Source organism: Acomys russatus, chromosome 26, assembly GCF_903995435.1.
Source record: "Acomys russatus chromosome 26, mAcoRus1.1, whole genome shotgun sequence".
NCBI classification, from domain to species: Eukaryota; Metazoa; Chordata; class Mammalia; order Rodentia; family Muridae; genus Acomys; species Acomys russatus.
The window spans coordinates 9,757,904-9,783,635 of NC_067162.1; the positions used below are offsets into that span (position 1 = coordinate 9,757,904).

The following is a 25,732-nucleotide window of genomic DNA, read 5'->3' on the forward strand; positions in this document are numbered from 1 at the left end:
AGTCAGCATTCAGAATCTCATGGCTGACTTCTACATAGGATAATGTTTGCAGGGTTTTAAGCATGCTACAACCTGTATTGGCATTTCTCTCCTTTTCAGGGCCCAGGTCTGCACTTCATACATTTATCCCTTGACAGACAGTTTGGGCTGTTCCCCAGCTTACCCTGGGTACTCTTGCCAGGAGTGTTGACTTTTGGATACTTTTGTGTGTGCGTGGGAGTGGGATTCCTGGCCCTTCTAATGAGTCCATGCTTTACCTTTTAAGCAACCCCTGGGAGATCAACCAGAGCGACTGCCATCTTTTCCCAGCCCCACTAGTTAGTGAGCAAGGGTTCCCATTTCTCCACATCCCCAGGGGCCACTTACTGCTATGTGTGATCACGCTCCCGTGGGTGTGAGGTACTTTCTGACTTGTGGCTTGGGCTTAGGGAGGTGGTTTTTGTTGGTTTGGTTCGGCTATTTTTAAACTGAATATAATATTTTAATTTATTCTTCAAATATTTCATACATGTATATATTGCATTTTGATTATATTCACCTTTATTATTATATATATTATTATACACTCCCCTCCTACTCTTCTGGACCTATCTCCACCGGCATGCTCCCAACTCTTAACTTCATGTCTTCCTTTTCCTTGCTTCCTTCCTTGCTTGCTTGCTTCCTTCCTTCCTATAACCAACTCAATCCAATTAATGTTGCGGTATGCATATGGTTTGGCCATACATCATAGTGTGGTCAGCTTACCAGAGGCTACACCCCCCGAAGAAAGCTGACTCCTCCTTCCCCACCCGCTGTGGATCCTCTGTGGCACCTCAGCTCTGGGAGCGGCTCGGTGAGCGCCTGTGTACCGCCCCATGACGTCCTCCCCAAGCCCTTGCAGTCTCTCCACCCCTTGTTCCGTGTTGTTCTCTGAGCCTCGGAGGGTGAAGGCGTCGTTCAGGTACCCACTTGGAGCTGAGCATTCCGCGGCCACTTGTTCTCTGCAGTTCGACTGATTTTTCTAATCGTGGTTTTGATTAATTTCCTCAATCATTTATTATTGGCTGTTTGTATGATTTTGCTGTAGAAATATCTGCTCAGGTCCTTTGCCCATGTTTAATTAGGCAACGTTGCAATCACTGAGTTGTAAGAGTTTCTAAATTGGTTTTGGATACTAAGTTCTTCTGAGATTTTTCAAACTGTTCCATTCTGTTGCCTATGTCTAAATGCTGACCTTTGAAGCACCGTTTTTAAGATTTCGAAGGAGTATGATTTTTCTTTTGTCACTGTACTTTTTTTTTTAACGTTTATTAATAAGCTTTGAAGCATTAAGCTGGGCAGATACTCATTTATTCTGACCCTTCTATACTAGCCTTTCTACTTCTTATAGCCACATGCCCTTTCACCTGCGATCTGGTCTCGCCCTGGCTGCTCCTGCTCCATCTTTGTCCATGATGAAGGAGCCATGAAGACCTTCTTCTCCTTCTTCACCTCCTCCCTCACTTGGAACCCCCGCCCTGAGATTGGAAGTCCCGCCTCCCATCCTTTCTGCCAGGCTATAGGCTGATCTGTTGGGGGATGGTCTGATGTGTTTTGATGCTAATTACTGCTTGCTGTCTCTGTGACCCACCTTTTGCTTAATAAAAAGCCATCTCACCTGGGCTGGGCAGTGGAGTTAGATGGGGTTTAGAGAGGAATCCTGGAAAAAAGAAAAAAATGATCGCCATGAGGAGGGAGGAGGAGAGACCAGAGGAGAGGGTCCTGAGAGGGAAGAGAGGAAGGCTGTCATAGGTTAGATGGAGGAGAAGCACATGGCCGCTGGCGTGGATGGAGAATCCGGCCCAGATGAAGAACATTAGCAAGTATTTAGGATTACGGATGGGAGGTAGCTTGATAGAAGTTATTGAAAACAGATGGCATGGGGTTGAGGCAGGGATCCCATGCCTGTCCCACTATGAGAGGTAGTTTAGAGGATTGATATCTGCCCTGCCCCAGGTTAACTAAGGCTATTTTAACATATAACAAGTGTCTGTGTCTTAATTGATTGCTAACTTGGCTTACAGATAATATAGATAATTTAAAAACAATACTGATCAGCTTCTTTATTAACAAATCAGAGATGATGGAGGACAATTTTTACACAGCATTGAGACAGGAGATTCTTCACAGAAGTGACAACGTCCATGTCTGGACGGCAACTAGATCTCTGGGCACAGAAACGAGCACCTGAATTCATGGTGCTCAGGACCCTAACATCTTCCCTTGCTAGCGCAATAAAAAGGCTCTTTCTCTTACAATAATAAACTGTATACAATAAGAACAATTATGAAAATTACCAGGTGAGAGTTACATTCACAATGTCCGGTCCATTTGTACTTGGCAATCTTGGAGAAAGTATCCCACCATCTATCTTGGCGAGTCCAAACTTCTGTACCTAAATCATTTTCTATCACCATCTAAACCTTTATCTCCTTAGCTCCCACAGCTTGCAATTACCAAGCTTAAAACACCTGTTTACAATTTCCTCCAACCTTCATAAAACACTTTCTTAGACCCTCCAACCTTCATCTACCAGCCTTGAAACACCTGACAGCTTAAACTTTCACATCCTTCAGCCTTCAAAACTTGCATTTACCATCATTCCTAAACATCTCCTAGGACCCTAAAACACTTTCTCAGATCCTTCCCAACTTAAACTTTTAGGTGAGACTAGAGTTCTCTGGTCTTCCACCCCATCAGAGACCTGAGAAGGATAAATATCACCTGAGTAGGCCCGGCGTGAAAAGCAAGCAGCTTCCAAAACTACAGAAATGGCAGAGACAACCGGCTGCTTGGACAGTCACCAAATGCTCCTCAGGAACACTGAGGTATCATCTTTGGCCTTCTGGCCCAGTATATGGCAGACTTTTTTTTTTTTTTTTTTTTTTTTTTGGTGAAGCACGAACGATGAAGAGTTGCCCTGTCTTGGCAAAGCTCAGCAGTCGACTTTCCTGCGCCCAGTTCGTCCCGTTTGAACGGCATGCAGTCTGCAGTTGAAGCAAGGACAGTTTCTTGCGACCCTTGAAGCAAACTACAAATGCAAGTTCTTCCATCCCTGTCATCTTCTCTCAAGTAGAGCGGGGGCGCTGCTAGGCTAATGAACACATCTCGCTGGGGTGCCTGTCTTGGCTTCTTTGGTATCTGGTCCTTGTGTTCTATTTTTTTTTTTTTTCTGGGTTTCTCCATGTCTGCAGCCTAAGGGTGTCTGCCCTGCCCTCTAGTCTGGCCCTGGCTACTCCCGCCCCATCTTTGTCCTCATGGCAACCTCCTCATGGCTCCTTCATCTCCACCTTCTTCTCCTCCCCCTCCCACCCCCCACCTTCTCTCTCCTTGCCACTCTGCTTTTAAGACACGAAAGCTTAGACTAGCAATTCTCAACCTGTGGGTCGAGACCCCTTTGGAAGGTTGAACAACCCTTTTACAGCAGTCACCGAACGCCATTGGAAAGATGCCGGACGCTTACAATATGATTCATAACAGTAACAATTGCAGTTATGACGTAGCAATGAGAGAACTGTATGGCTGGGGGATCAGCACAGCTTGAGGAGCTGTATTGAAGGGTCGCAGCATCAGGAAAGTCGAGAACCACAGGCTCAGACCTGTGTTTTCTAGCAGTGCTTGAGACGTAACTCACTGGTCCCTTTTGAGTTAATTTTCTGTGTGGTAGAAGGGATGGCCTAAGCTCACGTCTTTCCATAGGCATGTCCTGTTGTCCTGGCACCATTTGTTGAAAAGGCTCTGCTTCTCTGCCTTGAGTTGTCTTAACACCTTTTCAAACGGGAACAGAGAAGACCATAAATAAATGAGGATTTATGTCTCAACCTCATGTTTTAATCCACTGATGTATATATCTGTCTATGGCAGCATCTGCCTAACACAGCCTCGGTTACTGCAGCTTTGTAGTAAGATGTGAGACGAAGGAATGTGAGCCCTCCTATAGCTGTTTTGTTGTTGTTGTTTTGTTTTGTTTTGTTTTGTTTTCTTTCAAGATTGTTTCGGCCATTTGGAGTCACTTGTATTTCCAGAAAATTTAGAATCAGCTGACCAATCTCTGCAGGAAGGGCTCCTGTGACCTTGATAGGCATTGTGTTAACTCTAGATCAGTTTGGGAGGGGTTTCTTCTGTCTTAGCAGTATTAGCTTCTAGTCTATGGACAGAGGATTTTTTTTTTTTTTTTTCGAGACAGGGTCTCTCTGTGTTAGCCTTGGCTGTCCTAGATTTGCTTTGTAGACCATGCCAGCCTCGAACTCACAGCAATCCACCTGCCTCTGCCTCCTGAGTGCTGAGATTAAAGGTGTGTGGTGTGTGCTACCACGTGTGGCAGACAGAGGATTTGGGGGGGGGGGGCGTGGGAGGAATCTTTGTTCATTTCTTTGAGCTATGTTTTTAAGCTTGTAGTATATTAAGTCTGGAAGTTATTTCATTATACTCCTAAATATTTTGATTTTTTTTTTATCCTATTATAAATGGAATTGTTTTCTTTTGGCAATCGTTCGTTGATGGCATGTTCACATGTAGTTTGTTTTTGTATATTTATTCTGTATTCTGCATCTTTAATATATTTATTTTTTTCTCTACTCTGGTTTTTATTTCCATTCATCTAGTGATTCATGTACTTGTTGCCCCATGGTATGTCTTTTTTTGAATAATGTCTATTTCTTTGCCTAGTTTTAATTGGGATTTTCTTGCTTTGTTATTGTGTTGTGCTTTTTTTTTTTTTTTTTTTTTTTTTGGCTAATGTTTTATATTACTTTCTTATATTTTTAAAAAATTAGTATTAATTATTTATGTTTTTGCCTATGTCTGTGTGTATATGTTCCATTCCTGTGGTCATCAAGTCCTCTGTAGCAGGAGTTAGACAACTGAGAGCTGTCTATCTTGGTTGCCAGGGGCTGAATTGTGGTCCCTTGTAAGAGCAGCAAGTACTCTTAGCTGCTGGGCCATCTCTCCAGCCCCTGACTTTTACATTTATTTTATTTATTATTAGTATGTGTATGTGTATGTGTGTGCGTGTGCGTGTGTGTGCCACAGTGCACATGTGACTGTCAGAGAACAATATATTTAACATTGATTCTCTCTTTCCACTCTGGGTCCCAGGGATCAAACTCAGGTTATCAGGCTTGCGTGGCAGGCGACTTCACCGAAACACCCAGATTCCTTGTATAGTTTTGTATTTTGGATGACTACTCTTTATCAGCTAGAGGGCTGGCTCACTTATGTCCTCTTCTAGCCTTCAAGTTTCTTTTACACTCTGTTGGTCTCTCGCTTTGTTGAGCCAAGCTTTGGAACTCACATGATCTTACCTGTTTCTACTCATCCTGCCTGGGCCCTGTGGATATGGGTGGTGTCATATGCAAAACCTAATTGTTCTGACAAGAAATGTCTTCCCGCTTTTCTCTGGTAGCCTATCAGCTTTATGGCTTATGTTCTAGCCCTTGATGCATTGGGAATGTGTGTGTGGTGAGGGTCCAGTTCCATTTCCGGATGGCATGCCGTCTCCCAGTGGTAGGGTAAAGTCATAGTGAGATTCAGCTTTACGTATTGGCATACACAGGGGTTTTCTGTCTTTGAATATCTTAACATAAATATCTCAAACCAGCAATTCCTGGTCCCTTTCTGTAACCCCAAACCCCCGCCCCCCCCCCATCTGTAGCAGGGACTCGTTACTAGCAGGACCCTCACCACTGCCTGCAGCTTTAGGACGCCCTCAGCTCTTCAGCAGTTTACTTCTACTCTCCCATCGCCACTGTTGTGTTGTTTGCAGTTGATCTTTAAGAAACAAGGCCAGGTGAATCACTGTGAGTTCAAGGCCAGCCTGGTCTATAAAGCAAGTCTAGGACAGCCAAGACTACACAGAGAAACTGTGTCTCAAACAAACAACCAAACATTTTTTTAAAATACCAGGGCCAAGAGTAATTCTGAGAGGCATTCCTCTTTCTCAAGTGAAATTTTAACAGATCCTGTCAAAAACAAAAACAAACAAAAATCCAAGAGTAAGAATTCAGCATGGCTGGCTCACTCTGTCTGGCCTCCCTCTTCTGTCCCTAAGCATCCCTCAGCACCGTCTGTGTAAGCTCGGAGCACAGTTTTGTAAACCTGTAGCCCGGTGCGGGGAGCTGGGGTAGCCACTTTGCCATGACACTGCAAGAGGAAGGGTCCATTTCCAGTCTAGTTGTAAATGAAAACACCCCAGCAAGGTGGCCTTTATTTTTCAGTTTCCTTTGATTGGTGGGAAAGCAGGAGGTTTCAGGCAATCAGCGCGACCCATAGCTGGACCGGCAGGACTTCAGCTTTCTTGATGCCCTATCTGTTGTGTGCTTCCCAGGGGCCATCAATGAAAAGGCCACACATCCCGGCTACTATGAGGACCTAGTCGAGAAGTCTATGGGAAAGTACAATCTGGCCACGGAGGAGATAGAGAGAGACTTACACCGCTCCCTTCCAGAACACCCAGCTTTCCAGAACGAAATGGGCATCGCGGCTCTGAGGAGGGTCTTAACAGCTTACGCCTTTCGCAATCCCAACATAGGATACTGCCAGGTAATTGCCAAGCATGTATGTTTGGGGGAGGGCTCCAAGTGTCCTCTGATCTCGACCCAGCCTGCAGCCTCAGTTCTTACCATCCTAAAAGAGCAGACTTCAGATGAGTCTCAGTGTCAGACCAACCAGCTGGGAGTTTAATCTGAGCAAGCAAGGAAGCCAGGGCCTGGCCCAGCCAAGCAGCAATGGCCGCAAGCCACCCAGATGGCGGCGGGTTCACAATTCACTTGTGCCAGTTGGCCCCTCCATCATGGCTCCCTCGGTGTGCACACTCAGAGGAAAGGGGCTGCTTTTCTCAAAAACACTGCTTTACACAGTCTGTTGTGAGTAGACATGCAAGAAGGCAGAACGTGTATAAGGGTTTCAGTACCCCCAAAGTTGAAACATTTACCTAGGAAAATGGCAACACCTCCTCTCCTGAAGGAGTCCCACCTGGCTGGGCTGCACCACTGTCAGCCATCGAGCCTTACATCTATCTGTGTGGGGCACTGTGAGCTCACCACATCTAGCCTTTGAGGTCTAACTGGTCAATTCCCCTGCAGAGCAAACCTCCAGGCTAACGCTGAGACCAACAAAAACGCTTTCTTTTTGTGTGCGTGTTTGCCAGCAGATAATGAACGGACAGGAAATCTCTATGGCTAATGGGAGCCGCTGTGGCGGGGTGTCTCAACCTGGTCCCTCTCCGCATTGTGGGTTAGAGTGACGCGGGAGAAGCGCGAAGTGATGGAACTAATGCTATGGAGGTTTTGCTTGGGAGACGTTAAATCACACACAGCTAAGGGAGCTCTTTCCCCCCCACCCCCGGGCACTCCAAATATAAGTAGTGTGTGAACCAGGCCTGTTAGAGACGAGCAAAATGTACCATGCTGGGATGAAAATGTTTGTTCAGCCGGATTGAGCAGCCAGCCATCAAGGCCCACGCCCAAAGAACACGCTTCCAACAAGCAGCTCCAGGGGGCAGCAGAGAGTCACTACCAATGCTAAGTTCTCAGCTGCCATAAAGCTCCCCCAGCTCTCTTCTTGAGAAAAGCCAGATGGGCGGAATACCCCGGGTTAAAACTATTTAAAGACAACACCAGTGTACTTAAATAAATAAATAAATAAATAAATAAATAAGTAAATAAATAAATAACTGACACTGTCCCCATCCACCCAATGGCCAGACTTGCAAGTCTCCTGGGTCTGTTTAAATTATGCAAAGTATAACTGGAGCCAGGGCCTGAAGGTGACTTAAGGAAGGCAATATGTGTGAAATGCCTAACCCTGACATGTGCACTACTAGCAAAATCTCCTATTGGAAGCCAAATCCTTTTTGGGTGTTGCATCCAGTCAGCCGTGCACACGCTTTAGTAAAGTTCTTTCCCTCCATCTTTAAGTGGAGGGAGCATATTATTTCTATAGCAGGAGAACTCTTTGTCCGGGATGCTACACAGTACTGTGTTGCATGTTCAACAACGTCTCTGTCCCCCTAGCCACTAGGTAACAGTAGAAACCCCCATGCTGAAGAATAAAATCCCCTCTAGATGTTGCAAGGTCTCCAGAGAGAGCTTCTCACCCTGATTAATTCCTGCCCTGAGAAGGGAGCCAAAGGCAACAGCGGCTTCTCTGTGCCAATACCTCATCTAGCTGAGTGGCAGGAAAGCTCTTCTGATCAGTCCCCCACCCGCCTGCCCTTCTATCCTGTGGTTGGGGTCTCCAGCTCCAGGGCATCTGCTGGGATTTTTTCTGCTCCTTTCAAGCAAGTCATGTTACTGAACACAGAGCTTTCACACACTAGGGTTATATTTTAACACATGTCAAAGTAAATATTGCCCACATATAAATAAAATGTCTTGTACTAGTTCCTCGAACATAAGTCTCTCTCTCTGTGTCTTTCTCTCTCTGTCTCTGTCTCTCTGTCTCTCTCTCTGTCTCTCTCTCTCTCTGTCTCTCTCTCTCTCTCTCTCTCTCTCTCTGTCTCTCTCTCACACACACACACACACACACACACACACAACTGTTTCCCTATTTATCTTTTTGATAGCACCTAATTTAAATATTTCCCCCAAACTGCTTCACTGACTGTACAGTTTGTTTTTTCTCTCTGGTAGCAGCAGTCAAAGCTGCTAAGCTCGTCACCCCAGCTTCCCGCTGGTCTCTCATTTCATCCAGAGGCCGTTATAAAGCAGAACCGCACGCGCAGAGCCTTGTCTCACCTGAATGGCTGAGGAACTGACCTGGGTCGTGACCTTGGACTAGAACTGACTGGCAGGCTTATTCTCCTGTGGAATTTTAATAACTACTTCCCTTGGAGTATCAAGGCTTACAAGAAAGAACCTTTTCAGTCAGACACCTTTTAGGAGATTTATATTGCACAGTGAACTGGCTCTGCTTTCTAGATCAAAAGGAACCCACGAGCTACTTGGCCTCTGAAGAATAGGGCTCATTTTTATCTTTTGATCTTAATATTTTAATTAAGGGACAGTTCACGTTGAGCTGCTTAGCGGTTATAAGCTTTCTGATAATATCTTTTTAATAAAACAAAATGACTTTAGAATTTAAATCACCTGTATTTACCTTGAGCATATTTTCCTGGAGGAGCACGGGGGAGAAGGGAGGAGGGCTCCGACTCTAAAAGGCTTCCTTGTTCTCTGAGGGCAGCCTGGGCCCTATGTACGTGATGATAGGGGCTATTTACGGGAGGATAAAGGGAAATATTTTCCTCCGCTGAGTTACAGATTAAGAATGATGAAGGGAATTAGCAGACTGAAAGCTTCATCGAACACACTCAGGCAGAGGCTCTGCAGTAAGGGCTTGCCTGTGCACGCCTGAGTCAGATGAGCAGTGATGCCAGTGAGGAAAGACCCTTAGCAGCTGCTGAAGGGACTAACAGCTTCTCCACTCTAAAAGGTCATAAGCAAACAGAACTCAGAAAATACTCACCAAGCTTTTGTGGCCTGGGAATCCTAAACTTGTTTTTATCTGGCTTTCCTTGGGAGTGTATTGGCACCTACAAGAGTGACTGTTATTTGTCTTTTTTTTTTTTTTTTTTTTTTTGTCTATGTTGTGAGTGAACTATGTCAGAAGCATAGACAAACACAGCAGTAAGTGCACAAGACGTCAGGGATTCAGTGGCAGCAATTCTCCAGATGCTTCCAACTTCCTTGGCAATGTGGCTCAGCTAAATACAGGGTTTTTAAGTCCAATCTTGATTACTACTCTTAACTCTTGTGTCAAACATGATACTGTCTGTCTGTCTATCTGTCTGTCTGTCTGTCATATAGAATGGATAGACAGGATTAAAGAGGCTGTGGGAGAGTCTCGGGTTTCAGACACGGGCTGACATAAATGTCAATAGAGCTGTAACCATAAGGGACCCAGGAGGAAGCTGCGGGCAGTAGCATCAGTTGCTGAGGGGGTCACAGGCTTGACAGAGCTATACTGTTCAGCCTGGCTGCAGAGGCAAACAGGCAGGCCCGCATGAGCAGAAGAAAGCCAAAGGTGGGCAGATGGGTGGAGGCCAAGGTAGCTCCGCTTTGTCAGCAGTGGGAACCCAGCCACTGGGATAACCCCGTGACAATCAGAGGTTCTGTGCCGGTAGGACCTGCCTACACTCAGTCATTGTCAGAAGACAAGCTTGTGGCACCTGTCCCCATTACGGTCCCTGGGTGTCCTTTCTTTATGGGGTCCAGGTGAGATGTTAAACCCTTTCTTCTGTCTGGTGTGTCCAATAAGTTCTTGGGCCTGAATTTCCTGGTAGAATTTTAATACCACCCCATGCCCCCCAGTTAACTCACAGGGAGGCACCTATATTCTTGCAGGAATAGCTTTTTCTTTCTTTCTTTTCCAGCCTGGTGCCGCGTGGATGGTACCAAACAGGTGCTGTTGTTTGTGGGTTCACCTTCCATCCTCAAAATGGAGGTAGAAGCGCTGCTAGTCAACATTGAGGGTGCACGGCCCCTCAAACAGCTTATAAGATTGTTCTAGGTAAAATGCGTTTGCTGTGTTTGGATTGTGTTTGACGACCACGCCGTCTCTCCTCCCTCCAGGCAATGAACATTGTCACTTCGGTGCTGCTTCTTTATGCCAAAGAGGAGGAGGCCTTCTGGCTACTGGTGGCCTTGTGCGAGCGCATGCTTCCCGACTACTACAATACCAGAGTTGTGGGTACGTGGGGTTGTGGTTAAGCACCTTGGCCTGCCTCAGTAGGAAACAGATGCTAGCATTGTTGCTGTGACGAAAATCAATGGTGGGCAGGAAGGGGCTTATCGTGGCTCAGAATTCGCCCACACAGCACGAGTCACAGCAGTGGGAACGTGAGGCCACTGGTCACACCAGGTCCCCGTCAAGAAACAGAGAAGTGGATGGTTTTTGCTCAGTCTGCTTTTCCATTTTTTTTTTTTTACTTAGTCTGGGATCTCAGCCCTTGGGACAGTGATGCTCACATTCCGGGTGGTCCTTACCACCGTAGTTAAACTGCTCCAGTAACAGCTCCGCGGGAATAGTCAAGTGTGTCTCCTAGGTGACTCTAAATCCAGGAACACTGGCCATCGCACACGTGAAACCAGCTTAAAATGTGCTGAGTGGGTACAGCTAGAATTTCTTTAAATTAAAAAAAGGGAGGAGGGCCAGGCGGTGGTGGCGCACGCCTTTAATCCCAGCACTTGGGAGGCAGAGGCAGGCGCATCGCTGAAAGTTCGAGGCCAGCCTGGTCTACAAAGTTAGTCCAGGACAGCCAAGGCTACACAGAGAAACCTTGTCTTGAAAAAAAAAAACCAACCCCCCCCCAAAAAAAGGGAGGAGGCTTAAAAAAAAACAATCCATGTCTTGGGACCTCAATAGCTACATTGTATTTATATAAATAAGGGCTTAGCAAGTGTGATGGTCAATTCTTATGGTCAACTTGTTACAAGCCAGAAAATCGCCTAGGAAGAGCATCTCTATTGTCTAGATTTCCAGGTGGGCCTGTGGGAATTGTCTGTAGGGGACTGTCTTAACTGCCTTCCCTAATGTGAGGAGTCCCAGCCTGAGAGGGCGGCACCATCCCCTGTTTGGGGGCCCCTGGGTTGTATAAGCTTAGAGAAAGCTCGCTGAGCACTGAGCACAACTGTGTTCATCTCTCTCCACTCTTGCCTGTGGATATGGACAGCTGCTCCAGGCTCACACTGCTTTGACTTCCCTGCAGTGATGGTCGGTACCCAGGGACTGTGAGCCACATTAAACCCTTTCTCACCTAAGTTGCTTTTTCTCAAGGTATTTTTTTTCCCCTGCGGCAAGAGAAATGAAAGTAGAATGCAGTCTGTCTGTTTGATTAGGCTCTCCAGGAAGGTGTCAACTGGCCACTTTGTGTCGCCCACTCAGGTGCCCTGGTGGACCAGGGAGTCTTCGAGGAGCTGGCACGGGACTACGTCCCGCAGTTGTACGACTGCATGCAGGACCTGGGAGTGATCTCTACCATCTCCTTGTCGTGGTTCCTAACCCTCTTTCTCAGCGTGATGCCCTTCGAGAGTGCGGTGGTGGTCGTGGACTGCTTCTTCTACGAAGGAATCAAAGTGATATTCCAGCTGGCACTCGCCGTGCTGGATGCCAACGTGGATAAACTGCTGACCTGCAAGGATGACGGAGAGGCCATGACTGTTTTGGGAAGGTACAGCACTGTGGCTGGCCTGGGGGCCACCTCGTGAGTGTGACTTAACTGATCAAAAGGCCTATTGCTCTCTGTGGCCAAGGGCTTGTTTTCATATTCCTTTTCACTTAAAAAAAAAAAAGATTTATGCCAGGCATGGTGGCGCACGCCTTTAATCCCAGCACTCGGGAGGTGGAGGCAGGCAGATCGCTGTGAGTTCGAGGCCAGCCTGGTCTACAAAGTGAGTCCAGAATGGCCAAGGCTACACAGAGAAACCCTGTCTCAAAAAACCAAAAAAAAAAAAAAAAAAAAAAAAAAAAAAAAAAAAAAAAAGATTTATTTATGTATTTATTATGTATACAGTGCTCTGCTTGTATGTACAGCTGCAGGCCAGAAGAAGGCATCAGGTCTCATTACAGATGGTTGGGAGCCACCATGTGGTTGCTGGGAGTTGAACTCAGGACTGCTGGATGAGCAGGCAGTGCTCTTAACCTCTGAGCCATCTCTCCAGCCCTCTTTTTCACTTTTAATGATTACTTATTATCTGTATGTCTACAATATTTATGTGCGTACATGTGCGGGTAGATGTACCTGTGCGCACATGCAGAGGTCACTGGGCATCTTCGTCCATCACTCTCTGTCTAGTATTTTTGAGGCCGAGTCTCTCACTGAATCTGGGACACACGTTTCCTTGGCTAGGTTGGAAGCCAGTGAACCCCAGAGGTCCTCCTGTCTTGTCTTTGCCTCCTCGAAGCTGGAGTTAGATTGTGCTGGGCATCTGACGTGTGTGTGTGTGTGTGTGTGTGTGTGTGTGTGTGTGTGTGTGTGTGTGTTGGGATCCAAACTCTTTAACCGGCTCTCCAGACCAGTACTCCCTTTCTTTAAAAGTAAAGAGAGTTTCTTTCTTTCTTTCTTTCTTTTTTTTAAGAAAATCTTAGTGAGCCCTAGTGTTGCACACGCCCAGCTGCTCAGAAGGCTGAGGTGGGAGAATCATATATTCCAAGCCAACCTGGCCAACTTAATGATAACCCATCTCCAAATAAATAGTAAAAAGGGGGCTGGGGCTGTAGAGTTGTTTAGTATGCCTAAGGTCCGAGGTTCAATCCCCAGGACTTCAAAGAGAAAAAGAGAGAAACAAACAAAAGGAACAAGAAAAATCTTAGATTTTTGTCTTAATATCTACAATTTGAGCCAGGTGTGGTGGCACACACCTTTAATCCCAGCACTTGGGAGGCAGAGGCAGGCGGATCACTGTGAGTTCAAGGCCAGCCTGGTCTACAAAGTGAGTCCAGGACAGCCAGGGATACACAGAAAAACTCTGTCTAAAAAAAATATATATATATATATATATATATATATGTATATATATATATATACACACACACACACACACACACACACACACATACAATTTGAGATCTATGACTGGGGCGTTTTAGTTCATTTCCAGTGACAACTGGTTCCTATCTTGTCTTAGGTACCTAGACAGCGTGACCAACAAAGACAGCACACTGCCTCCTATCCCTCATCTCCACTCCCTGCTCAGTGACGATGTGGGGCCCCACCCTGCAGTGGACATCTTCCGACTCATACGAACATCCTACGAGGTAAACTTTGCCTCTCAGCCATGTGGCCGCAGTGGCCCAGTGTTCCCACCCAGCTCAGCTGGCCGCGGGTCCCATACTGCCTCTCCTAACCCGCCTCGAACCAACGTGTGCTGTCGTCATAGAATGTCGACTGTTATATAAAAAGTAGAGATGGATTTCTCAGAAGTCTGGAGCGGTGGCTCTCAACCTTCCTAATGCTGGGGCCCTTTAACACAGTTCCTCGTGTGTTGGTGACCCCCCAACCATTTTGTTCCTACTTCATAACGTAATTGTGCTCCAGTTATGGATCATGATGTAAATATGATTCATAGTATCTGGTATGCAGGATACCCGACACTGGACCGCTGGGAAAGGGTTGTTTGACCCGCCGCAGGGGTCATGAGCCACAGGCTGAAAACTGCTGTTCTAGATAGAGCCTTGGAAGCCTAAGGCAGATAGCTACAGGTTAGAGCCCCACCTTTCTGTTTCCTTGGACACCATCAGGTGGGAGGAGCCATGTCTTTATGGGACAGAAACTCAGGGGAAAAAAAAACATCTGCTTCTACAAGGCCTTTGCATAGATAACATCTGTCCATAAAGGGACAGCCCTCCTAACCTAAACGCTGGCGGATAAGGCTGCTGCCTGCCCACGCTGCAGCAACTGGGTGTTAAGTGTCAGTATGACTTTGGGGATGGGCAGAAACCCTGTCCCCTTTCACACTCTGAGGATCGGTTGTCTGAGGCAGGTGACTGCCTGTAAGTTGACAGTTTTGGTCTCAGAGATGGATACTCAGTGCATGCTGGGATTTCTCGCTGGCCTTAACTTTTGTCATAAATGGCATGGCCGGCTGCAGCCCTCTGACACCCAATCTAGAAGCATATCAGATTCGACTCTCTGGACAGAGGAACAGCCATGGGAACCCCTCAGAAACGGTCATTCCTTACTCGCACACAGACCAGTAAGAGCTCCCCTGAAGTAGACGGTGTCAGATGTGACGATTATTCACTTATGTTTAATATTGTTTCCTTTTTACTGAGAAAGTCCTGTTATGCATCTTAGGCTGTCCTTAAAGTGTGACAGTTATCCCACTAGAGATGACCTCTCAGGAACAGTTTATAGCTAACTGAAAATCTTTATTCCAGCTGACTGGGATCACACCCAGGTATTCAGGGAGCTAGATATGGCCCCAAGTGTCTAGAATACTGGTTTTTTTTTGTTTTGTTTGTTTGTTTTAAGGCAGAAACCTGGTATCTCACTTGGCAGTTTCGGTAGAAGCAGCTAAGGTAAACGGCTAGCTGCAGGGATTTCGGCACAAACAGGCAAAGATAAGTTAGATCAGTCAGCTGGGGCATCATGACGTTGGCTTCCTAGAATAGAGTTGGGCCATTTTCCATGAGATTCTCCATCAAGGAGAGCAAATCCCAGTCAAATGTGCAGTGGCCTCAGCAAGAATACAAGATGGAGGGACCGTTGCACTGCCTCGCCCTGGTCCCAGAAGTCAATTCTTGTACCTCATCCTCTTGAGAGCTAGAAAAATCTTAGCAAAGCCTGTGCCGCTAGTTTCAGCCCTGGTGATTAGTGTGTGTGCGTGTGCACCTGCACAATCGCGTATAGGCCAGAGAGAGGCTCACGTCGCTTTTCTTCCTCGGTTGCTTTCCACCTTACTTTTCTGAGACAGGCTTTTCTTACTGAACACGGAGCCCCACAATCTGGCTGCCTTTCCAGAAAAGCTCATAAATCTTCCAGTCTCTGCCTTCCCAGTGCTCATATCACATTTTTTAAATTTATTTATTTATTTATTTATTTATTTATTTATTTATTTATTTATTGGTAAGGCTTCTGGGGCCTAGAACTCGGGTCCTCAACCCTGAGCAGCAAGCCCATTACTTGCTGAGCCTTCCTTCGCCCAGCCCCACAGTCACTGTGGAGCCAATGATCACTGAGCTGCTGTTCAGATCAGAGACTTTCGTCCCTGGAAGCTCTCCTCTCTCAGCCACAGTGAACCCCAGAGTGACCAGGTCCACCATCACTGGCAGCTCCTACCAACTCCTGAATTGGGCTGTTTAAGTGGAAATAAATATTAAGTCTTCCTTTCTTGTCTGAGTTTGGAAACCATGAAGGCAGGGCTAGGCATGTTAGAGTTTGAAGAGGTGGCCAGCTCACAGAGTGCCTGTGTGGGTTTCTGACCCCAGGATATCCTGTTCTAGGAACACGGAGGTCAACAGGCACGCGTGCCCCACGCCGCGTGTGTAATCACACATAGCCTCAGACCCAAGCTTTCTCCGTGATGGGCTACTGACTCAAAGAAGACACACATGACTGAAATTTAGTTCTGTCGCTGGGAGGCTCTCTGGATTATTATTAATTTACAGTCCTTAAATGCCTTCCCAGCATACAGTCTAGTCTAAGGCCACTGTCACAGAGGGAGCCATTTGTTCTATGCCGTGAGAGTTTCCGCCAGTCTGATGTGTTACCCTGGGTGCTTCAGCACATTTTTTTTTCCCTCCCAGAAATGCCAGTTTTGTTCCTTCCTTTCCAGAAATTTGGGACTATCCGGGCAGATCTGATTGAGCAGATGAGATTTAAGCAGAGGCTGAAGGTCATCCAGACCTTGGAAGACACCACCAAACGCAACGTGGTATGCCCCTTGAAGGGCAGCAGGGGCTTGTTGGGGGAAGGGGAGCAAGGGTGGGGGGGGGGGGAGGGCGGTTACCTCATGCCCCCCCTCCTTGCTCGCACTCCTGCTGTCTCCTCTGTTCCACTTTGGCAGAACTTGAAGAAAAAAAAAAAGGCTTAAAGGTTTTCTCAGTGTGGCATATTTCAAAATTGCGAAGTCTGTGGGATTCACTGTACTCGCTCCTCCACAGGTGCGAACCATCGTGACGGAGACCTCCTTTACCATCGAGGAGCTGGAAGAGCTGTACGCGCTCTTCAAGGTGGGTGTCGAAGGAGGCTCGCGCCCACTCAAAGGGACCATAGGCGCCTGCCTTAATCCCCCCTGTGAGTTCTTGGTCTTTCTGGAAGGTGATTTAGGGTTCCATGGCTTCCAAACATGCGTGAGGAGGAAGACAGAGCCGCCGCACTTAGCGAGAAAAGTAAATCAATTCTTAGCATTAATTTAAGTTGATGTTCTAGTTCACGCTCTCACCATATGATACGGTTAGTTTTCTTGGATCTTAGAAGATTGGATCTTGATTTCTCAACTTCCATAAAACAGTGGCAATCAAGTTCAAATTCTGCCTGGAATTTTAATGACTTCTCCTACTAAACCTTAAATCATCCTTAGGGAAAAAATAATATATAGCTATATATATTAGGAATAATATATAACTATATATTAAAATGCTTTTTTTTTTTTTTTTTTTTTGGTTTTTCGAGACAGGGTTTCTCTGTGTAGTCCTGGCTATCCTTTATCCTTGACTCAGTTTGTAGACCAGGCTGGCCTTGAATTTACAGAGATCCGCCTACCTCTGCCTCCCAAATGCTGGGATTAAAGACGTGCGCCACCACACCTGGCCTATATTATTAAAATATTATTAAATACACTGATAATTATTAATTTGATTAATAACAAAATATAAATATTAACTGTAATATATATTAAAAAGCATGCTCTGTTAGGAAGCCTGGTTAGAGCTCACTGTTTCAGAAGTCTTCTGGCCTTTGGTTGGCCAGCTCTGTCAGTGCTGGGCTGTGGTGATGCAAAGCATCATGGGGAATAGGGGAGCAAAGCTGGCACATCATGGCAGCCAGGGAACAGAAATACAGTGAGAGGGTCCAAGACAAGACGTAGCCGTCTGGAATAGGAGCTACTTCCTCGAACAAGCCCCACTTCCAGAAGTTTCCATCATGCCCCAATGAAGCCAACAAGTATTAATCTATTGATGAAGGCCAGGCGCTCCTGACTCAGTCACCACTCAGGGATGGCATTCATCTTCTGGGGACCACATTTTCAACAAGTGGCATTGTTGTGGGGATGGCTCATACTCAGACCCTAGCAAAAAGTGTCTCTGTGTCTAACGAAGAACATCAGGGGTTCAGTTTCTATGGTCTTCATGTTTTCACTGAGCCACTGTTGGTATTGATCCATAATAAGAAAAATATAAATCTAATAATTTATTAGATTTATTAGAAGGTTTTGTCTTAATGTTTAAAAGACTCCCATTGTGCAAGAAGCAGTTGTACCACAATCTGTGATTTACTTTCTGAATTAAATCTTCAGCCACATGTGGTGGCTCTGACCTCTTATCCCAGTACTTGGGACTTGCAGGCAGGGACGCAAATCTGAGGCCTGCACAGCTTGCACGAAACCCTATCTCAAAAGCAAAATCCACCAACAGATAAAAACGTGGCTCTTTTGGGCAATGCAAGGACATAGAGAAAAACACAGAGAACACCACCAACTACCTATAAATAGCTTTTAAAGGAACAGAGCTTGGTAAGTAGGGATGTCTGTAATGCTCACTCTTGCCACTAGATGGCGCCAATATCTTTTTTTTCTCCTCTCTCCCCAGTAGGTAACCCAAATGTGTGTTTACTTGATAAATAGTTGGTCAATGCAGTAGGTCCTGCATTCTTCTAATGAGATGCCCGACTCTGTACAGAGCACGAGGAAGCTACCGCTGAGCCTAGCCCTTCAATGTCACCGTGGTTAATATCCTAGACTTGGCAATTTCTCAAGCTAGGTGCGCCTGCGTGTTGTAGGAAGCCCCCATACTTGCAGACTGAACACCGTGCCTAGAATAGAACCATGTGATTTGGAGCTGTATAAGTGACAGTAACCACCCTGTATCGGTTTTTTTTTTTTTTTTTTTTTTCAGGCTGAACATCTAACCAGCTGCTACTGGGGCGGGAGCAGCAACGCCCTGGACCGGCACGACCCCAGCCTGCCTTACCTGGAGCAGTACCGCATCGACTTTGAGCAGTTCAAGGGCATGTTCGTACTCCTCTTTCCCTGGGCGTGTGGCACCCACTCTGACGTGCTGGCCTCCCGCCTGTTCCAGCTGTTAGATGAGAACGGGGACTCCCTGATTAACTTCCGAGAGTTCGTCTCCGGGCTCAGTAAGGATGTGATGTGCCTGTGTGACTTGGGGAGGGACAGTGGGGCAGTGACCTGGGTTCCCTCTACTGCTCTCAGGGCCCCCTCACTGGGCCTAGAGGAAGGAGGAACACGTGCAAGGTTTGCGTGCCAGCCGCAAGGTTGTGTTTGCTTAGTAGCTGTGTTATGTGGGTAATCTACAGCCTAATGCATGAGACGGACATCAGCATGAGATCCAAACGTTATCACACGGCCTGGAAGATGGCTTGGCAGGTGCCAACTCTGATTATCTGAGTTCAGTCCCTGAACCCCCATGGTGGAGGGCCACTTCGCAGAGTGTCCTCTGACCTCCTTAACACAATCACACACACACACACACACACACACACACACACACACAGACAGACATAAGTAGCTAACAGGTAGGCTTTTAAATATATATACTTACATAAATATATTTATATTATAGATAAATATATTGTATAATAAATATAAGTAGATATGTAAATTTATGTTTTATGCTTATATATTTATGTAAATATATGTTAATGGATGATACATATGCCAGAAAAAATGCTAACATAAGCTTGCAATCCTGATAGATTTCCCAGAGAAAAAGGAATAATCTAGATGGTAGATTGGATTGCTTCTCTTCTACAAAATGAATATAATAATTAAAACCATATCTTACGCAAAATAATTGCAATAGGTAAGCCTTTCTAATATGTGATTCCATAATATTTCTAAGGAACATTAAATCTATTTCAATAAGAGACTGGAAAACTGTAGCCTCTCCTTGTCTGATTGGAAGTCTTTCCTGTCCATCCCCTGGCTGAAGGACTGCCATAGCTAAGACATAGGCATGCACACACACACACACACACACACACACACACACACACACACACACACACACCATGCACCTGACCAGCAAGACCCCGGGTGTTACCTATCAGCCTTGCTCACTTCTCCATATTGTTGCTGGACTCTTACCCCATTCATAATTGGATTAAGAAAGCGTTGCGTGGTAAGAGACCATGGCACACTTGATGTGACATCGGGGGTGTGGCAAGCTTTGTGTCTAGCTCCTGTCACAATGAATATTTCTGAGGAAATTGTGCCAGTCTGTTATCTTGCCCCCTGTAACATAACATTTAACAACTTAAGCAACTTGAGAAGGGAGGGTTTGCTTTGGCTCACAGTTTGAGTGCGCGGTCCGTCACAGCGGAGGAAGCACGGCAGCGTGAGCATGAGCATGAGGCACCTGCCTGGTCACACTGCACCTGTGTTCACACTACACCTGTGTTCACACTGCACCTGTGTTCACACTATACCTGTGGCCACACCACACCTGTGGTCACACTGCACCTCTGTTCACACACTATACCTGTGGCCACATTGCACCTGTGTTCACACTGTACCTGTGTTCACACTGCACCTGTGGTCACACAGCACCTGTGGCCACACAGCACCTGTGGCCACAGTGCACCTGTAGTCAAGAGCAGGGTCCTAAATGCTGGCCCTCAGCTCCCAGGCTCATCTCTGTCCAGTCTGGGACCCCAACCCATGTCATGGTGACACTCCTATCTAGGATTTGTCACCAACCTCCATGAGCTCAATCCGGAAACTCCCTCATAGATGCCTGGCAACCTGTAGTAACCAATTGTGCCTTGCACCATAGGCTTTAAATAATATACCCAGGCAAAATGAAAGACCAGGCACAAAGCTAACGATGGCTCCAGAAAACATGCTCCCTCCATAGGAACAGTGTCTAGAAGGCCAGAGGAAGCTGCGTCACCTGGGGAATGTCTTCTTGTTAAGTCTGTCATCATAACTACATAAAGCCTTGTGCACATACTTAGGGTAGCCTTATATGGAGGCTCTTGATGTCTATACAGAATGCAAACGGCCCTTTGAACTAATGGCAGCAGCTAACATCCCTACAGTGTTTTTTATGCCAGGCACCAATCCAGCGGATTCTATGCATGTATTTAATTTGCTTTAAGGCAGAAGTTATAAAGTTCAGGTTTGAATTCCAGCAGGCCTTGGGCATAGTTTGTGCCCTTAACTGTCACTCTGAGTAAGGATAATGGCTGCCTGTCTCAGTCGGTCCTGGCTGTTCTAACAAGATGCTTTTTAGTCTGAGTAATTTTTACATGAAGGGGACGAATCCCCCACCCACCCACCCACCCCAGTCCTAGAGGGCGAAAGTTCTTCCTGTGCGTTGACGCATGGTGGAAAAGTAAGCAGCCCCCCTTAAGTCTCTTCAGTAAGGACACCGTTCCATTGTCAGCATTGCCGCTCACCCCTCAAAAGCCAGTGGGACCATCACATTAGAGGTTAGGGTTCACTGTAGGACATGTGGAGTGACACCCACATTTCGGGTCACAGCATTATCTGCATGTCTACTGTTAGTTAACACTGCTGTTGAAGAAACAAAAGCCAGGAGATGTGAGGTGACTTGCCTACCTGCGAGGTGAATGTAGCTTACGTGGGTCAGAGCCAGGGTGTCAATGAGGGTTATCTGGCCCAAGAGCCTGTCCTTCATTTCCCATGCAGAGGACATTTCTTTTTTTTCTAGAACAGTCCCCAGAGACACTGGCTCAGAGCTTACATAGACAATGGCTGTAGATAAAATGCAAGGGGCACTGATAGGTTGGACAGAATAACCATAGCATCCCGTCCCACATGGGTTCTGAGTCCTCTCTTCGCTCTTCCTGAACTGGCTCATCTTCAGGCAATATTTCCAGAAGATCTTCTGATTCCAGGAGTAACTCGGAGTTTAAAGTCAAAGTAGCAGGAATTCTTTTGATTAACCTTTATAAAGGCAGAATAAATTAAAGTGAATGTTAGAGCAAATTAAATAAATATTTCAGGGAACTGAAAAAACATTGAGAAAGAATTTGTCAGATAAGGAATTTGAGGTTAACCTTAAATGTGATCTTTAATTTCTGGATTCACAGTTGTTTAGGATGTTAAGACCCAGTTTGATGATCTTTCCCATTAATAATTCAGTTATAAGCTGGGTACAGTAGCACACACCTGTAATGCCAGCACTTGGGGAGGCAGAAGCGGGTGGATCATTGTGAGTTCAAGGCTAGCCTGGTCTACAAAGAGAATCCAGGATAGCCAAGGCTACACAGAGAAACCATGTCTCAGAAAATAAATAAATAAATAATTCAGTTATATAGTTATCAATCTATTTAAAATCATTGTGTACTAATATGTGTTCTTGTAAGTGTCATGTGGTCTCAGTGTCAAGATCACTGGTAGAATTTTTTGTCATCATCTCATCTCACATTGGGGAAACTGAGGGTAAAGAGAGGTTGGCCCTTCTGTAGTGCACAGCTGAGTACAGCGCATTTGAAACCAAACCTCCTGGTTCTAGAGTCTTAACTCTCGAGTAGGTCCCAGGCAGACCTTTGTCACACAATGTCTTGGTTTGACCACATAAAAAGTCAACTTTTCAAGAGCTCGCTAAGCCTGGGGGCCATCACTAACCCACAGGACACATTTCACACACTGGTTCTTTCATGGTTTCTAGGCGCCGCGTGCCATGGGGACCTCACGGAGAAACTTAAACTCCTGTACAAAATGCATGTCTTGCCTGGTAAGTGGGTCATACAGAGCTGCATGCATGCTGCTATACTGGCCGTGGCTCCACATCTCTTCCTTTGGTGACGTCTGTCTGTCTGTCTGTCTGTCTGTCTGTTTTGATGTAAGATCGTTCGTTCTTCCCCAAAACCTAGGCCAACTTCACAGAAGTCCCCAAATGTTGTCCTTGATTTGATTGTCAGTTGCCTGTCTCAGAAATGAAGTGAGCTCACAGGAAGCATCGGGCCATCTCCACGAAGGGTACAGAGCCTTTGGTGGCATATGGGACACAAGCACGGCAAGGGGAAAACAAGCGGCCAAGGGCTTGAGCAGCAGGGTTTTGTTTTGTTTTTCATTATTTTATGAAGTGTAATTATTTGGGGTGAGGGAACTGCTGCACCCCCCTTTCACTTTTATTTATCTACTTAAGACCATTTAGCTCCCGAGTAAAGAAATACAGAGACTTATTAGATCTTTAATAAGCTTGACAGCACTAGATCTGGGCAAATATCCGCCCTCTAAGCTCTTCTGCTATTTCCCAGCCATGTTCCCCAGTATTAGTGGCCATATTCTTCCTCTCTGGGCTGCTCCTGCTCCATCAGGCCAGCCCTCATGGCCACTTGCCCATGGTGCATACTGCCCCACAGCCACTTCCTTCTGCTCCTCCTCTTTCCTTATGGTAGCAAGCTTGGGAACCAAAGCCCCGCCCACCTCTCTTCTGCTCAGTTACAGGCCGCTCATCCCTTATTAACCAATCGGAGATAATCAGAGAGCAAAGTTTACATGACATCGCTTGGTGTATGTGAGAACGCATTTGCCTGCAACCAGATCTTGAGGCACAGATTTAGCATCTATATACACATAGCACCAGACCAACATCCAAGAGATGTATTTATTTACTTTACATCCCTATCGAAGCTTCCTCTTCCGCCTCTCCTCCCAGTCCCTCCCTCTCTCCTCCCCCCCCACCCCGGTCTGCCTCCCCCCTTTTCCTCAGAAATGGGGAGGCCTCCCATGGATATCGGACCAGCCTTGCCATATCAAGTTGCAGTAGGGCTGGGAGCATCTTCTATTGTGGGTAGACAAGGCAGCCCAGTTAGGGGAAAGGGATCCAAAGGCAGGCAACAGAGTCAGAGACGGCCCCTGCTCCTGCTGTCAGAGGTCCCTCAGAGAGACCAAGCTGCGCATCTGCTACCTATGTGCAGAGAGCCTAGTTCCATCCCATGCATGTGCTCTGGTAGGTGGTTCAGTCTCTGTGAGCCCCTGTGGGCCCAGGACAATTGATTCTGCAGGTTTTCTTGTGGAGTCCTTGACCTCTCCGGCTCCCTCAATTGGAGGGAGCAAGTGAGCATGCTGATGAGGCTTAGAGTTCAGTTTTAAATAAGGCTGGGCTCTGCTGGGCCAGATCTAGCAAATACTAAAAAACAAAACCAACCAAAGGCAGAGCATCACTCACGTCCCAGATGGATGAAGGGCAGGTGGTGTCCTACAATTGATACATAAAGTATTGTTTCAATGTCTTTGGGAGATTGTCTTAATAGAGAGGACATGTGAAGGGACACTAGCGTGGGGTTAGGAAGAAGACGCAGTTAGAAACAGCGAGCCCCACAGAGGCCATCGAAGCACCTCTGCCCTCTGTCTCACTTGGATGACTTGAGAATTTCATCTTCCCCTGTCATTTTCCTGACTGAGGGAACTTCCTGCTGTGTCACAGCTCCCGACACTTCACGGAATGTGTTCCCTCTCCCACAGAACCATCGTCCGACCAAGATGAGCCAGACTCCGCCTTTGAAGCGACTCAGTATTTCTTTGAAGACATCACCCCAGAATGCACACACGGTAGGTGACATTTCTCCTCACAGGGGACTGTGTTTGTCTTCTGTAGGGGCTGCTGTTTTGTTATTGGGGGAGGGGGAAAGAGAACTTAACCTCCAAAGCTAGTCGAAGAAGTATGTGAGAGAGGTTGCCTAATCATGGACCTTAAGGTAAGCAACCTTGATCAGCTCACCACTCCCACAGGGTACCATACCCACTGCGTCCTACTGGCTCCGCAGAGCCATTTCTTGTAGTACAACACTTTTCTCCCCTTCCCCAGCTGGTGTCACTCTAGCTACAACATTGTCCAGTTGCCGTACGGCTATCCACAGTCACCAATGGCACTGGTATTAGAAGGCATCCTCAGGCTCGGGATGGCTTGGCCTACAAAGTGCCTGCCATGCAAGCACAAAGACCCGAGTTCGAACCCCCAAGCCCACATTTAAAAACAAGTGAGATGTGTGTAGCCATGCAGTTGGAATCCCAGCCCCGAGAAGGCCAGCTAGCCTGACCTAATGGACAAGCACTGGGCAAACACCAAGGAAATGGTGATCCCGAGGGACAAGACCTGAGTCTGTCCTTTGACTTTCACGAGCATGTGTGCCCACTTTCACACACACACACACACACACACACACACACACACACACACACACACACACACACACACACGAGGAGGGGTGGCTTGAAACAATTGAAAAGAGACATTGTCATAACCTGTCTATGCCCTACGTAGCAGCTCCAAAGCATGGTCCAGCTCATGGGATAGACTCAACCCACTGCCTGTTTCAAACCCATGAACTTAGAAAGCTGCTCACATTTTAAAATGTAAGATAAAAAAAAAAAAAAACAAACAAACAAACAAACCCAAATGTAACCTATTACTTGCCATGCAAGAAGCATATAAAATGTAAACTCCAAGGCTGGTAAACAAAGCTGAAGGAGCACCCAGCCATGATTGCTGATTTATTTCATGCAGCGCTAACAGTGGCAAACAGCTAACGCAGGAACCGCCCAGCCTGCAAAGGCTGAAACACAGTCGAGCCTCTGTATTCACACCGTCACCGATTCAGCCAGCTGTGTGTTGAAAAAAATATTCCAACAAAAGCAGTGCATCTAGATTGGATGTATGCAAGCCCCCCTTTTTTTCTTGTCAATATTTATTAAACACTGAAGCACTGCAACCATTTACATAGCGTTTACATCACATTCGTTGTAACCTAGAGACAGACGGTTTAAAATATGCCAGAGGGTGTGTGTAGATTGTGCACCGCAGATCTGAGTGATGGTGGGTTTCGTATCCACATGGGGGTGCGGAAGCAATCCTCCAAAGAGTCCCAGGGGTGAGTGTTAAGCAGCTGGCCCGTTTCAGAAGTCTGTCAAGCCCTCATCTGTGCAATCATTTGGCCTACAGGGATGCTGTTTGACTTCAACATGCAGTGTAGCTCACTGCACCTGTCTCCCAATGCATGCGTTAAGCCATGAAGTTTTTTGCCTTGGGAGTCTAAGCAACATGGCTGCAGCTGCTGAGA

General features: G+C 46.4%; 1 protein-coding gene across 1 annotated transcript in view; it reads left to right on the plus strand.

The window, feature by feature from the left end:
- Positions 1 to 25,732, plus strand: part of Tbc1d9 (TBC1 domain family member 9) — a 112,467-nt gene that overhangs the window by 80,124 nt on the left and 6,611 nt on the right. The window contains exons 10-18 of the mRNA XM_051168502.1: positions 6,347 to 6,561; positions 10,590 to 10,707; positions 11,902 to 12,187; positions 13,644 to 13,773; positions 16,293 to 16,391; positions 16,621 to 16,689; positions 18,574 to 18,814; positions 22,336 to 22,401; positions 24,138 to 24,224. Coding sequence (XP_051024459.1) covers positions 6,347 to 6,561; positions 10,590 to 10,707; positions 11,902 to 12,187; positions 13,644 to 13,773; positions 16,293 to 16,391; positions 16,621 to 16,689; positions 18,574 to 18,814; positions 22,336 to 22,401; positions 24,138 to 24,224 — 1,311 coding nt within the window. The remainder of the gene's footprint in view (positions 1 to 6,346; positions 6,562 to 10,589; positions 10,708 to 11,901; positions 12,188 to 13,643; positions 13,774 to 16,292; positions 16,392 to 16,620; positions 16,690 to 18,573; positions 18,815 to 22,335; positions 22,402 to 24,137; positions 24,225 to 25,732) is intronic.